The sequence below is a fragment of the Moschus berezovskii genome, chromosome 12 (assembly GCF_049115385.1).
Source record: "Moschus berezovskii isolate FMDL1 chromosome 12, NW_MosBer_1.0, whole genome shotgun sequence".
NCBI classification, from domain to species: Eukaryota; Metazoa; Chordata; class Mammalia; order Artiodactyla; family Moschidae; genus Moschus; species Moschus berezovskii.
This window is the reverse complement of record NC_142471.1, coordinates 91,514,137-91,528,390: the sequence shown is the minus strand read 5'-3', so window position 1 is coordinate 91,528,390 and position 14,254 is coordinate 91,514,137. Positions and strand designations below refer to the sequence as shown.

The window sequence follows — 14,254 nt, the reverse complement described above, 5'->3', positions numbered from 1 at the left end:
GCTGGGGTTGGTGGTGCTAGAAGAGCCAGCATCGTCATCTGCACGAAGCGTGTGCAGCGCGGGAAGTGATGTGGGCACAGAGGCAGCCCACGGCCACAGCCAAGCTCAGCGCCTTGCCTGTGGCTGACCCCTGTCCAGGTCCCGTGCCCGCCCTGCTTCTGCGGCCCCTGCTGTCCGTCCACACGTGTCTCTCTTTCAGTCACCGCATTCTGAGTGCGCTCAGACCTTTGTTTCACCTGCTCTCCTGCTCCTTCAATCCCTCACCTGGTTCCCGAGCGACCTCACATCTCCAGGTGCCTCCAGAGCTCCCTTCAAGGCCCCCTGTTTCCCATGGGCCATTTATCAACCATGCTGGGCTGACTGCTGGCCTGTGGGCAGCTCTGAGTTGCTCTGGCATTTTGTACTTGGAAGTCAGTGGTGCCCACCCTGGCACAAGCCCTCGGGGACATAGGACCATCCTGAGTGGCCAAGGACAGGGAAGCAGGCTGGGGAGCCAGGTCCAGCCATGGGCCGTGTTGGTTTCCTAGGCCTGCCTTAACACAGGACCACACATGGTGGGTGCTTAAAGCACCGGCAGGGTCTCCTCTTGTGGCTCCAGAAGCCAGAAGTCTGAATCAAGGTGCTGGCAGGGTTAGCTCCTTCTGCAGGCTCTGCAGGAGAATCCGTCCATGCCTGGCTTCTGGCCGTCCTCAGCATTCCTGGGCTTGTGGCCGCGTCTCTGCCGCTGTCCATGTGACCTTCAACCCTGGGTCCCTGTGCTTCTCCTTTTTCCATCTCTCAAGAGGGCACACATCACTGAATTTAGGTCCCACCCTAAGTCCAGGATAATCTCATCTTGAGATCCTGAAATTAATCATATTTGCAAAATTCAAGAACCTGGTGCCTGGGGGCGGGGAGGAGCTGAGCAATGACTGCTAATGGTACAGGGTTTGCTTCGAGGGTGATGAGCGTGTTCAGGGGTAGACGGGGATTTTGTTTGTATGACTCCGTGAATATACTAAAACCCATGGAATTGCATGCTTTACAAGAGGAAGCTTAATGGTTGGTGAATTAGTTCTCAGTATAGCTGTTATTTTTAAAAGGAGCCTGGCTCTGGGTAGCCATCAATCGTGGCTGCTATTTTTATTACCGATGTGCCAGCAAGAGCTATTCTTAAAATCTTTTATGACAGTTTGTTTTACCTCTTTGGTCATGTCTCCCAAACCTGGTTATGAATTACATTTGAAACAGGAACCACAGGTGAGACGTCTTTATGGGTACCACAGGAGACAGCCCAGCATTTGGCACATAGTAGGGGATTATGAGTATTTGTTTTGATTGCATGTGAGTATTTCACTCATAGAAATTATTTATTGAAATTAAGCCCAGGGACTTCCCTGGGAGTCCAGTGGTTAAGACTCTGTACTTCCCATGCTGGGGGCACGGTTCGATCCCGGGTGGGGGAACGAAGATTCCCACATGCCATGTGGCAAAAATGTTTTTTAAAAAACGCCTGATGATACTAATGGGTTCGCTAATATCACTGCTGCTATCCCTATGTTTCAAACACAAATGGGCTGGGATATTATTTTACCCCTGAGCTACTTGCATAAAGGAACTGAAATTGAATTTCATGCCAACTCATGATTGACAGCACATTGTGTGTATGCACAAGTGCGTGCTTAGTTGTGTCTGACTCTTTGCGACCCCATGCACTATACCCCACCAGGCTTCTCTGTCCATGGGGTTTCCCAGGCAAGAATACTGGAGTGGCTTTCCATTTCCTACTCCAGAGGACTTCCCGACCTAGGGATCGAACCTGCATCCCTTGTGTCTCCTACATCTGCAGGCAGATTCTTTACCACTGAGCCCCCTGGGAAGTCCTGGCAGCACAGTGTTGAGCCTAAAAGTCTTTTTCCAAGAAAATTCAGTTAGCAGCTGAGCATGGAAGTAGCCAGGTTAATTCATATTTTTGAATCATCGTCTTATTACAGGTCATCAAAATCCATGTGCCCTTACCCAGTTTGCCTGGGAGTGGTATGAAAAATCATAATAATTACAGCACCATTAAGCTGTGTTACTGCCTGATGCACCATTGCTTTGGAGATTAAAAACAATTTTTAAGAGGAACAAAACTTATCTTGAGGAAGTATAGGTCCCCTGAGTTATCACTTTGAAAGCTAACAGAATCAACTTAAAATTTTAATGTATTTCTCTTTGTTTCCACTGAAAGAAAAACAGTAGGATTCTGACATTTAAAATAAGGCTGGCTGTTTTCAGATCAGTAACTCCACTTCTCTGGCCCTTTTCCTTTTGACCTCTGCCCTCCAACAAGGTCAGCCCTGTTCTGGGCTCCACATCCGTCTTGAAACAGCACCAGAAGGAGGCAGGCAGGAGAGTGTGGGAGTTGACCACCTCGAGCTTCAGATACACGGGTCAAGATTGGATCTCACCCATATCTCCAGCTACCTGTGTGGCCTTGACAGTGGGGAAAACTACCAGATGTTTCCTAGGCAGGGTGCCTCAAGGGGTGGCTGCCCTTACCCTCAACCACCCCTTCTCCTCTGCTCCCCCCCACCCATTCACCACCTCTGACTGCCCTGGAAGGTGGCCTTACCCTCCCCATAAGGGCTGGTCCAGTGTTCCCCTCTGTCTCCTAATCCCCCCAGGGAGGAGATACCCACACTCTTCATCTCTCTCAGACACTGGAAACTGACTTCAAAGCTTCCCCCCTTCCTCGACCAGTGGGAAAAGAGCCCCACTTTCGAAGTCTGCTGGATTTAAATCCCTCACTCTGAGATACTTCCAACTCCCACTTTACAACGAACTACCTATGACATGCAACTTAAATCACATCTGCTTATCTAGCTTGGGGCCAGAAAGGGCTGTGAGAACATCAAATTTTAAATCTCAGAAACCCTGAATCCTTGAATTTTGTCTCCACTGTGGTTTCCAGCAATCTCTAGAGCTAAGTGATTAATTATACACAAGACAGTCCAAAGCAATTATTTAATTAAGATGTATTCTAGGCTGCCAATGGTTTGCAGCAAAGGGAAAGACTTCACCCCAGTTTCTCAACATCTGGCCCTTGGATGACTTAAAAGATAAAAGGAGATACCAGAACAATTTTATGACTGAATAACAATTTCTAGAAATTTTCCATTAAGTAGAAAAACTTCTTCAGTCATATGCTTCTCGTGATTAGAACTTGGTGACGTGTTTTACTGTAAGTGTTCAGCGTATTGAAATCTAATGCAACATAGAAAATGTTGCAATACAAGATGAGATGTTGGTGTCATTTTCTTTTGGGGGCTGGAAAGTCAGTTTTCTAGCCAGTCTCTCTTTTCCCTCCAAGTGTATTATTCATTTTCCACTTTGCCCTGGCCTCTTTTTAAAAAGATCTTTTTCTTAATTGAGGCTTTTAAAAAATCAACTTTAATAAACAGAAGTCTCCTACTACCCATTTTTAACTTAGGAATCTAAGTTTTAGTTCATAAAGAACTTTTCAAAGAAAAAGAAGAAATGCAAGCCTCCCCAGAGTTGATGACCAGAGGTGTGTCCGTATGGTCTACTTTGAGATTCCTGAAGACACTAGTTGGAGGGAGTGGGGGAGTGGTAGGGAGCCAAGGAGTACAAGAAAACAGCTCTATGTAAGGACTGTCTGTCGACCTGTGGGATTTGAGATAAGCCAGAACGCCTTCAGTTACTCCAGACCTCACTGCGTCCCCATCTCTGCGCAGTGAAGTCGTCGGCGTTGGTAGCACAGCTTCACGCTCCAATGTTTCCCAAGTGCCTCATGTGTCTCAGTGCCATCGTTTCAGTTAGGCTGTGATCATCCTGAACATGACTTTGCTGTTTCTTCCACTGCTTTTGAGACTTCACAAAACAGGACCAGTGGAGTAAGCCAGTTGTATAATAATGAACTGATTAGTGTGTGTGGGTTTACCAGTTGTGTTCAAAATAAATATTTGCCTAATTCATCCATGAAATTAAAAGACCCTTGCTCCTTGGAAGGAAAGTTATGACCAACCTTGATAGTATATTAAAAAGCAGAGACATTACTTTGCCAACCAAGGTCTGTCTAGTCAAGGCAATGGTTTTTCCCGTGGTCATGTATGGATGTGAGAGTTGGACTGTGAAGAAAGCTGATCGCCAAAGAATCGATGCTTTTGAACTGTGGTGTTGGAGAAGACTCTTGAGAGTCCCTTATACCGCAAGGAGTTCCAACCAGTCCATTCTAAAGGAGATCAATCCTGGGTGCTCATTGGAGGGACTGATGCTAAAGCTGAAACTGCAATACTTTGGCCACCTCATGCGACGAGTTGACTCATTGGAAAAGACTCTGATGCTGGGAAAGGTTGGGGGCAGGAGGAGAAGGGGACGACGGAGAATGAGATGGCTGGATGGCATCACCGACTCTGTGGACATGAGTTTGAGTGAACTCCGGGAGTTGGTGATGGACAGGGAGGCCTGGCGTGCTGTGATTCATGGGGTCGTGGAGAGTCGGACACGACTGAGCGACTGAACTGAACTGAACTGAATTCATCCCTTCTCCTTTTATGCCATTTGAGTATTGGAATACAGACATTCCATTAAAATATAAGAACGATTCAATGCTCACTTGTAAGTAGGTTATCACTAAGTGCAGGACGAGAGAATGTCTGAACAAATGAAGGAGAAATAGTGGAAGACATTTTCCAACCTCTTTCCTTTGGAAACAAGCTCAGATCATCTGAAAGAAACTGATGGAGCACCTGACTTTTTCAGCTGTTACTCAAAGATTAAGCTATTTCTCAAATCCTTGGGTTGAGGCTGTATAAATCACGTGTGAGAACTGACTCCCTAAACCTGAAGTCCATGGACCTCATCCGTGGTTTTGAATCTCCTTAAATTTTCTGCAAAATATTATGGATCTATGTATGTGTGAATTTTCCTGGGGAGAGTATAAGGAGATTCATGTCTCAAAAAAGGTTAAGAGTCAGTGTGTTTCAAGTGTCTATTTAAATGAATTTTGCCTGAAAATTGTGTTCATTTATGATCGTGGTCAATTTGATTGGTAACAGAAGTTGCTAGATGTGTGGGAACTCTTGGAGCTGCCAGTTTACTGTTACCCAAATTTCCACTTCTCTAAAGAAAAACTAATTTCAACATCAGGAAGAGCCTGTTTAAAGATTTTCCTATTCCACATTGGAAAAGCGAAAGACAAAAACCAACCTGTAGGCTGATGCTCCCCCATCACTTGAAGGCAGCTAATATGGCTCATTTCCAGGGAGTAGGACACAGCCTCAGTGACAGATTTTCTCTTCTTGGGCTCCAAGATCACTGCAGATGGTGACTACAGCCATGAAATTAGAAGATGTTTGCTCCTTGGAAGAAAAGCTATGACAAACCTAGACAGCATATTAAAAAGCAGAAACATCACTTTCCCTACAAAGGTCCCTCTAGGCCAGTAGTCATGTACAGATGTGAGGAAGGCTGAGCACTGAAGAACTGATACTTCCCAACTGTGGTGCTGAAGACTCTTGAGAGTCCCTTAAACAACAAGGAAATCAAACCAGTCAATCCTAAAGGAAAGCAACCTTAAATATTCATTAGAAAGACCGACACTGAAGCTGAAGCTCCAATAATTCACCACTTGATGTGAACAGCTGACTCATTGGAAAAGACCCTAATGCTGGGAAAGGTTGAAAGCAAAAGGAGAAGAGGGCGGCAGAGGATGAGGTGGTTGGATGGCATCACCAATTCAATGGACATGAACGTGAACAAACTCTAGGAGATAGTGAGGGCCCGGGAAGCCGGGCGTGCTGCAGTCCTTGGGGTCGCAAAGACATGACTTAGTGACTGAGCAACAGCAAGGACATGGCCTCAGCTCTGTCCTCCTCCAGAAGGTCAGACATGCTTTGGGGTCCATGAGCTAATGCCACCTTCTGTCTCTGCAAGTTAAAATATTTAGCATATGTGTCTATTTTAAAAAAGAATTTATACTTTTAGGGACCTCCTTGGTGATCTAGTGGTTAAGACTCTGTATGGTCACTGCAGGGGGCTCAGGTTCAATCCCTGGTCAGAGAACTAAGATACTGCACAGCCCAAATAAATAAATAAAGTAAAATAATCTTTTAAAAAGAATTTATACTTTTATTCCCAAATGTAAATGTTAGCACAAAGGGTTCTTTCTTCATCATTGCCACTCCGAAAGAAGCATAGTTATCTTGTTAATGCTGTGTTTCATACCACGGAGCCACAGATGGCCAGGATGGGGAGGGACATGTGAACAAAGCATAGGGCCTTCCTGAAATGGTCAGTCTTTGGATGGGTATGTTAACAGAAGCCTCACCTTGGGTCTGCCCTTGTCAATAACAAAGAGCTGCTGCTGCTGCTGCTAAATCACTTCAGTCGTGTCCGACTCTGTGCGAACCCATAGACGGCAGCCCACCAGGCTCCTGTCCCTGGGGTTCTCCAGGCAAGAACACTGGAGGGTGGGTTGCCATTTCCTTATCCAATGCATGAAATGAAGTGAAAGTGACGTCGCTCTGTCGTGTCCGACCCTCGGCGACCCCATGGACTGCAGCCTTCTAGGCTCCTCTGTCCATGGGATTTCCTGCTATTCAAGTCCTGCCACACAGCCGGGAAATGTCAGAGCTTGAACTCAAACCAGATCTTGGATTCGAAGGCCTCCTTCTTGGTCAGGGTGCTGAGACATTCTTCAGGCCTCTAAAGAGCTGTATATCTTTAGTCCAAAGAGACCCAGATGCAGACCTCAGACTTCGAGGAGCGGTTCTGATGCTTGTGAACTTATGTTAAATTGGTTCCTTTATTCACACATTGCCCACAAATTAAGTAAAATACCCAAAAAAAGCATCCTTTTTAAAATTCTTTTTTTTTTTTTCACTGAAGTATAGTTGGCTTCAGTTCAGTTGCTCAGTCGTGTCTGACTCTTTGCGACCCCATGAATTGCAGCACACCAGGCCTCCCTGTCCATCACCAACTCCCGGAGTTCACTCAAACTCATGTCCATCTAGTCGGTGATGCCATCCAGCCATCTCATCCTCTGTCGTCCCCTTCTCCTCCTGCCCCCAATCCTTCCCAGCATCAGAGTCTTCCAGTGAGTTAACTCTTCGCATGAGGTGGCCAAAGTATTGGAGTTTCAGCTTCAGCATCAGTCCTTCCAATGAACACCCAGGATTGATCTCCTTTAGAATGGACTGGTTGGATCTCCTTGCAGTCCAAGGGACTCTCAAGAGTCTTCTCCAACTCCAGAGTTCAAAAGCATTAATTCTTCGGCGCTCAGCTTTCTTCACAGTCCAACTCTCATATCCATACATGACCACTGGAAAAACCATAGCCTTGTTGCATTAGTTTCTTGTGTCCAGCAAAGTGACTCAGTTTTATATGTATAACAGATGCTTTTCCATTAGAGGTTATTATAAGATAGTGAATATAGTTCCCTCTGCTGTACAGTAGGACCTGGTTGTTTGTCTGTACTGTATATAGTAGTTCTTATCTGTTTATCTCAAGCTCCTACTTTATCCCTTCCCCTCCTTTGGTAACCGTGTGTGTTGGTTACTCAGTCATGTCCAACTCTATGATCCCATGAACTGTAGCCCATTAGGCTCCTCTGTCTATAAAATTCTCCAAGCAAGCATACTGGAGTGGGCAGCCATTCCCTTCTCCAAGGGATGTTCCCCAACCAAGGAATTGAACCCATTTCTCCTACACTGCAGGCAAATTCTTTACTATCTGAGCTACCAGAGAAGCCTAACCATAAGTTTAAAAAAAGCATAAGTTTATATTCAAACTTATATCAGAATTCTTTCAATTTTGTTGATCAGAATGAATAATTCAGATGTAGGAATTTTCCTTAAAAAAAATAATAATAAAGATTTCCCTTCTGAATCATGTCTGTTACTTTAGATCTAATTACTCTCTAAGCAGATGAAACATCTTTTGTCTCAACTCTTCTTCCCAGCAATGTTTCCTTGAGAAGTAAAAAACAAATGAAAGGCATAAAGAATAAACAGTCTATTCTTTACCATAAAATATTTGAAACGAAAAACTTCTCAGACCTGTCTTCCGAAATATTTGCAAAACTAAGTCAATGCAAGCATATGGCACAGCAATGCCCTTTCCAATTCAGACCCAGGAATATAAATACATTGGTATTTCTTTTTTTTATTCTTTGTCATTAAGAACTGGGTTTTAGCCATATATAAGAAACTGCCCTTAAAACTTATGCAATTTTTCTTCTTTCTTTTTCAACAGGGGACTCATTACATTTGAAAATAACACCTATATTTTGGAGCCAATGAAAAATGCAACCAACAGATACAAACTCTTCCCAGTGGAAAACTTGCCAGGCACCTGGGGATCGTGTGGATCAAATACATCGGGCCTTACTGTGCATGACATGCTCCCACTGGCCTCCCAGACCCAGACAAGAAGGGTAGGAGAAAACCCCACATTACATCTCTGGAGATGGGGGGGCAGGGGGGCTTCAACTAGGGACACCCACCGCTAGGCCATCTGGAGAAATTTTACCATTTGTGTCTGAGGGATAGAGTTACCTACTTTATCTGGAGGTGGTTGATTTGAGGTGGGCAGAACATAATCAGATACTGAAATCTCCATCATTGTATTGCAAATGTCAGGGTCAAACTCACTGACCTGTGCTAGGTAGTGTTGGGCTCAGAGGACTGAAAATCACCGTTCACTGTCTCCAGTGATAACCTTTGGGCTTGGCCCAGAAGTCCGCCCTGCCATTACACCCCTCCGTGGAACACAGGACTGGACCAGATCCTCCACACTCTCAGGCCGCCCTCATTCTACGGGAGGAGAAGGACAGTATAGAGGTTTCTCAGTGGCCAGTCTGTTTTATAGTAGGGTCTTCTTTAGAATTTGGGAAGAATCCCCTGCCACTGCCCACTCGTCTGCCCTGGGTGAACTAGGTCTTGGCCCAGCAGTATGGCTGAGAATGTGTGACGTTTACCCCTAGTCCACGCTAGGGGGTCGTCTGGGCGTCCCACTTCTCCCTCTAGGTGTCTGTTTTCGGGTCACCTGGCCCCGGATCTGCTCATCACGGGTCTTCCCTTCTGCGGTAGAGCTGGGGACAGAGGTTGCCCAATGGAGTTGGGAGCACAATCTGCCTCCAGGCCAAGAGGTCACCGCTGGTGCAGCACCAGGGAACCTCCACCCTGAAAGGCTGCCTGACCCTTTTACACCAGTGACACAGGGGCTCCACAGACCACCACCAAACTCACAAAAAGAGTAAGGGTAGCCCCGTCTGGCTGGAGGCCCCGAATTCAAAGGTGCACAACCCGATAGGAAGTTATCAGTGATTTGCTGATTTCTCATCTCTGTCTTTCCCCTTCCTCTGTTGACAAGAAATCCAGAATTCGTTCATATGATGTCACTTGTGCTTACACTTGATAAGCACAACTTATCACTTAGCAATTAACACTCTGAGTCTCCCCTGACTTTGACAGGTTTTCAAGGCTCCACTAACACTCTTCATCTTGCCTGACTTTGAGTGTTATACTGGTTACCACTCAAAGCTTCATGAAAATTGTGCCTCTTTGTATTCCCAATCATTTTCTCCAAACAGTAAACATTATCCTAAATGATTTCTTCTTCTTAAAAATTTCCCATTAGTTTTGGCTAGGTGGTGTTCCCCTAACATGCTCTTAACTGAACCACTTCAGGACTTTTCATTTTAATTTTGCCTTCGTTCTTTTCAGTCTGATTCTGCTCGTGTGACCCTAACATCCTCTCTTTGTTAATAGAGGGTTTCTACAGCAGGTGCTTGCAGTCTCTTTTTTCCTTGTTTTTCCCCATCACCCTGTGTCAGGCACTATGGCTGACCTTGACACTGACACTCACCAGGGAAGCTAAGATCTCAACCTCCAGGAATAGGGCTTGAGGGTCGGACACAACTGAGTGACTTCACTTTCACTTTTCACTTTCCAGTGTCACACATTGGAGAAGGAAATGGCAACCCACTCCAGTGTTCTTGCCTGGAGAATCCCAGGGAGGGGGGAGCCTGGTGGGCTTCCATCTATGGGGTCACACAGAGTCGGACACGACTGAAGTGACTTAGCAGCAGCAGCAGCAGCACTCACATCACCAGCAGTAGCAGCTCAGAGAATCTTCCTTCTCCTCCCCCCACCCCTTTTAGAGGGACTGAGTTAAGAGATGGAGTCACAGAGACCAGCCTCTGTGCTCCCAGGGCATGTTTGCTTTACGTTTCAAAGGCTCTCGCCTTTGATTCCAGACCTCAGATAAGATGTGATGAGACTGTAGCCTTCACAGTCATAAACAGGTAGAATATTTGCATTTTGTTTTCGAGGTGCCTTGCTTTGAGTACCTCACTGAACACACGTTATCCACCTTGTGAGATTTATAACTTGACAGTTTAAACGGCACTCGGATATGTTTGCCGTTTCATTTACAAGTGCATGCCTGGTCGGTCCTGGCCAGCCGTATTTTAATTCTTTAACTAAGCTTCCGGCGCTCTAGACCTGTGATTGGCACAGTAATTTCCAGTCATTTGGACTTGTAGAGAGATCGAGAAAACCTGAATAACAATGGTGTTTTGTTAATAACGCATATGGAAGCATAAATGAACCTTTAAATCGGAAGGGGGGGCTATCATGTGCACTTAGTCACCACTCTCAGTACTTCTGTCTGGAAAGTGGTGTGATTGTTTTCACGGAAGGGAACATGTCTTTGACGGAAAGCACATCTGTATCATGAAAACAATACCAAAAATAATTTTCAAATAAGTGGAATATGTGAGAGCTGGAATTGTATATGAGACCATTTGGTAAACTTGAAAAGAAAGTATACTCGAGTTCCGTGCCGCTTGCATGCCAGACTTAACACTGCCTTTATCTTATACTCAAAAATCAATGTAACTTTGGCTGACTCCTCTGGTTTATGCACTGCAGCAAATGCATTTGCGTTTTCCTAGCGCTTTTCTGCCCCTACTAAATGTTAACTATTGCAAAGACTGGCTTGCAGGCTGAGATTTTTCTGCAGATGTGTGCATTTTTCTTCAAGGAGCAGCGGGAATAAATCTGCACTCGGGGTATTCACCGGCTATAATATCAGCTTGAGCTATTGTTTGTCATTTTTACAAGGCTCTCTGTTAAATTTTAGTGAAAACCCAAGTTGCTTCTGGAAGGGTGCCTGCAGTCAGGGGCCTTCCTCTCCAGTTCCATCCTCTGCAGGTTTTTACACCCAATCCGTAGAGCCCTGGCCACTCAGCCCTCCTGGGACTTCACCCTCCCCCTCCATCAGCTGGTCATTCAAAAATGCAAACGAATTTTAACACCAGCCTGAGCAGTCTCTAAGGAAGGTGAAGGCTGTAAATCTGCTACTGGAGCAAATCACAGAATACATCCCGAAGGCAGATGTAAATTGTTGTTGAATTATCCTCCCTGGGGATTATCTGTGCTATTGTTCCCCTCCACTAGGATGGATCATTGTGAGTCACGTGTAGAAGTCATTGCCTTCTCTAAAATAGCAATGTGCGCTGGTCTATTGAGTGCAAATAGCTCAGCCTGTCAGGGAGACCCTGTGGGGCTTCCGCAAACGCCGCCCATCTGAAATGAACCAGGGCTGTTGCTCTGGGTCTTCTAGACAGGCTGTCATACTGGTCTAATAGAAGCCACAGTAGTGGTGGTCGTGGGGGTGGTATTAACAGTAGAATGGATTATCTGTAGAGTCTAGTAACAGTTGAATATCAGGAACTAACCAGAATTGCTGGAAAACTTGTTAATTAGAGCAAGCATATTTAATTTCTCTCTGCTGTAACCACGTCCCTGACAGCTCAGTTGGTAAAGAATCCGCCTGCAATGCAGAAGACCCCGGTTCAATTCCTGGTTTGGGAAGATCGCTGGAGAAAAGATAAGCTACCCACTCCAGTATTCTTGGGCTTCCCTGTGGCTCAGCTGGTAAAGAATCTGCCTGCAATGTGGGAGACCTGGGTTTGATCCCTGGGTTGGGAAGATCCCCTGGAGACGGGAAAGGCTGCCCACTCCAGTATTCTGGCTTAGAGAATTCTGTAGACTGTATGATCCACGGGGTCTCAAAGAGTTGGACGCGACTGAGCGACTTTCACTTTCTTTTCACTATAACCACTCCCACCTCAATACCTCCTCTAAGAGGCCATACCAAGTGCCCTTACTGCTTTGCTTATTGTTAAATCTTGGTGGATAACAAAACAGCCAGCCCTGCTATTCCTTCCTTAGCCCTGAGCTCTGAGCATCTCTCAGTGAGAACCAAGGTTCCAAAATCTTCAGATGTGGATTCCTGTTGAGTCTTGAATCGATTAACGCTCTAGAAAAATAAATCCTAGCTCTCCCTTGTGCCACGGGCGTTTTGGACTCAATTTCGATGCTTTGCGTTTGTGCCCGTTAGCATTCAGTACCTCAGACTCAGTCCGTTCTTCCAGCGTTTGTCTCATTTGCTTGCTGGTTCTGCAGCCTGTACATTAGCCAGTCCTCCCAGGCTGTATTCCATGCAGATATGATCTGGATGCTTCATCCCCATGCAAATCATTGGTAAGGGTGGTAGAGATGACCTTTCACAGCCGAGACAGGGCTCAGCTCATAAATACTCAGTAAGTGGCCTTAGAGACAAGGCATGGAGTCTGGCTTGAGTCAACAATGCTCTTTCTTCACTAAGAAGGAGATAAATCAAACTTTTGAGTCACCAAATTTGCTAAACTTGCCATCTTTGCAGACGGTCCTAGATCTGTTGTTATTTTATTGTTGTTGTTGTTTGGTTAAAATATCCAACTTGAATCTGTTTGCCTGGCTCCATCTTTTTACTGCCTCAAACTGTCACCAGTGGTCATCTGCTCCCCCACTTCCACCACTGTCCCCCTAAAATCCATTCTCCTCCCATCAGCCAGGGTGATATGTAAAGAACCTCACCTCCAAGGGAGCCCCATTGTCTCGGACAGTTAGGTTACCGGTCAGCCTCCTCACTCTGGACCCTTCCTCTGTCCCCATCCTTGGCCGCATCTCATCCACGCCCTGCCCTCGCTCACTGGACAATAGCCATCCTGCCTGCTGCTACAAGCCTGCAAGCTCTCCCAGCCTCAGGACTTGTGCTCTTGTCATCCCTCCTCCCAGATAGGTTATTTCAGGGGTCTGGCCCGTAGGAAGAGAGAGTTGCATTGAGAATTTATTGCCCCCTAATCTCAGCTTGTTTTTTTGGACTCAAGTTGAGTTCCCAGAGCCAGAGTTCTTGTTGTGAAAATGTGTGGGGGCCATTCTTCCTGAGAACTTGACTGTGACAACTTTGAGAGGCCAGGGAACAGCTTCCCACTTGAGCAAGACTCAAAAAATGCCTCCAACCTTGGAGCAGAAATGGTTGGGCCATTCTCAGAGGCTCATGTTCTTACCTGTTTGGGGAAGGGTGTTTGTTTCCTCAATCTCCCCCCTACCCCCACTCAAATGAAAATTCCATCAAGCAACCGGTTTCAAATGTTGCTCTGCATATCAAACATTTTGAATATGATTTTTTAACTGGATAGCCCAGATAGGTGGGAATCATGTGGAGGTAATTTAAGCCTCTCTGTGTGTGCAGCTGGTGGAAAAGGAACCTCTGCGGCCATGAGCCGGCCACTCCCCTGTGGCTTTTTATTATTATGTGGTTAGGCGTCTCTCTGAGCTTGCAATTCTCTGCATTCATGAGAAAATGTGGACTTCTCTGAAAACTGCAGAGACAGGAAAATTGGGCTCATGTGTTTGTTTTCATTATCTGGAATTGTGTATTTTCTAAATGATGATCCAAGGCCATTTGGAACTGTCCCCTGGCCGTTCATTTCACCCCTTTGCAGTCTGCAAGGTGTAAACATCTGAGCAACCAGGGCTCTCTCCATGAGTTTTTCGATGGGAGGTTAATTTATTTCTTCTTTAACAGAGCTGCATTTTCTTCTGTAAGATGAGTCTGCGAATGGCAAATCAGGGAATTTTGGGGGGAAGAGGCTTCTGCTTTCCACCCCTCGGGAAGGAGGAACCCCTTTAAGACGGTGTCTCATTTTGGGTAGACCAGTGGGCGACACGGGGGCTAGTCATTTTCCCTTTGTGTGTAAGGAGTGGTCACCATAAAACATGCCTACAACATATAGTTACTAAGCTGAACTTTTTTCCTTGTAATGTTGTTAAAGTATGAGAAATTATACCTTTCATGGTTCTTTTCTTTTCCTCCCTCCATAAGGTTTCCAGATTTCTTTGAAGTGAAAGTAAAACTGTCAGTCTCTCAGTCATGT

At 45.7% G+C, this 14,254-nt stretch overlaps 1 protein-coding gene across 1 annotated transcript in view; it reads left to right on the top strand.

Annotated features, from left to right (window-relative positions):
• The window catches only part of ADAM12 (ADAM metallopeptidase domain 12), a 414,517-nt gene that overhangs the window by 287,948 nt on the left and 112,315 nt on the right, over positions 1-14,254 (top strand). Inside the window, exon 6 of the mRNA XM_055424409.2 lies at positions 8,239-8,419. Coding sequence (XP_055280384.2) covers positions 8,239-8,419 — 181 coding nt within the window. The remainder of the gene's footprint in view (positions 1-8,238; positions 8,420-14,254) is intronic.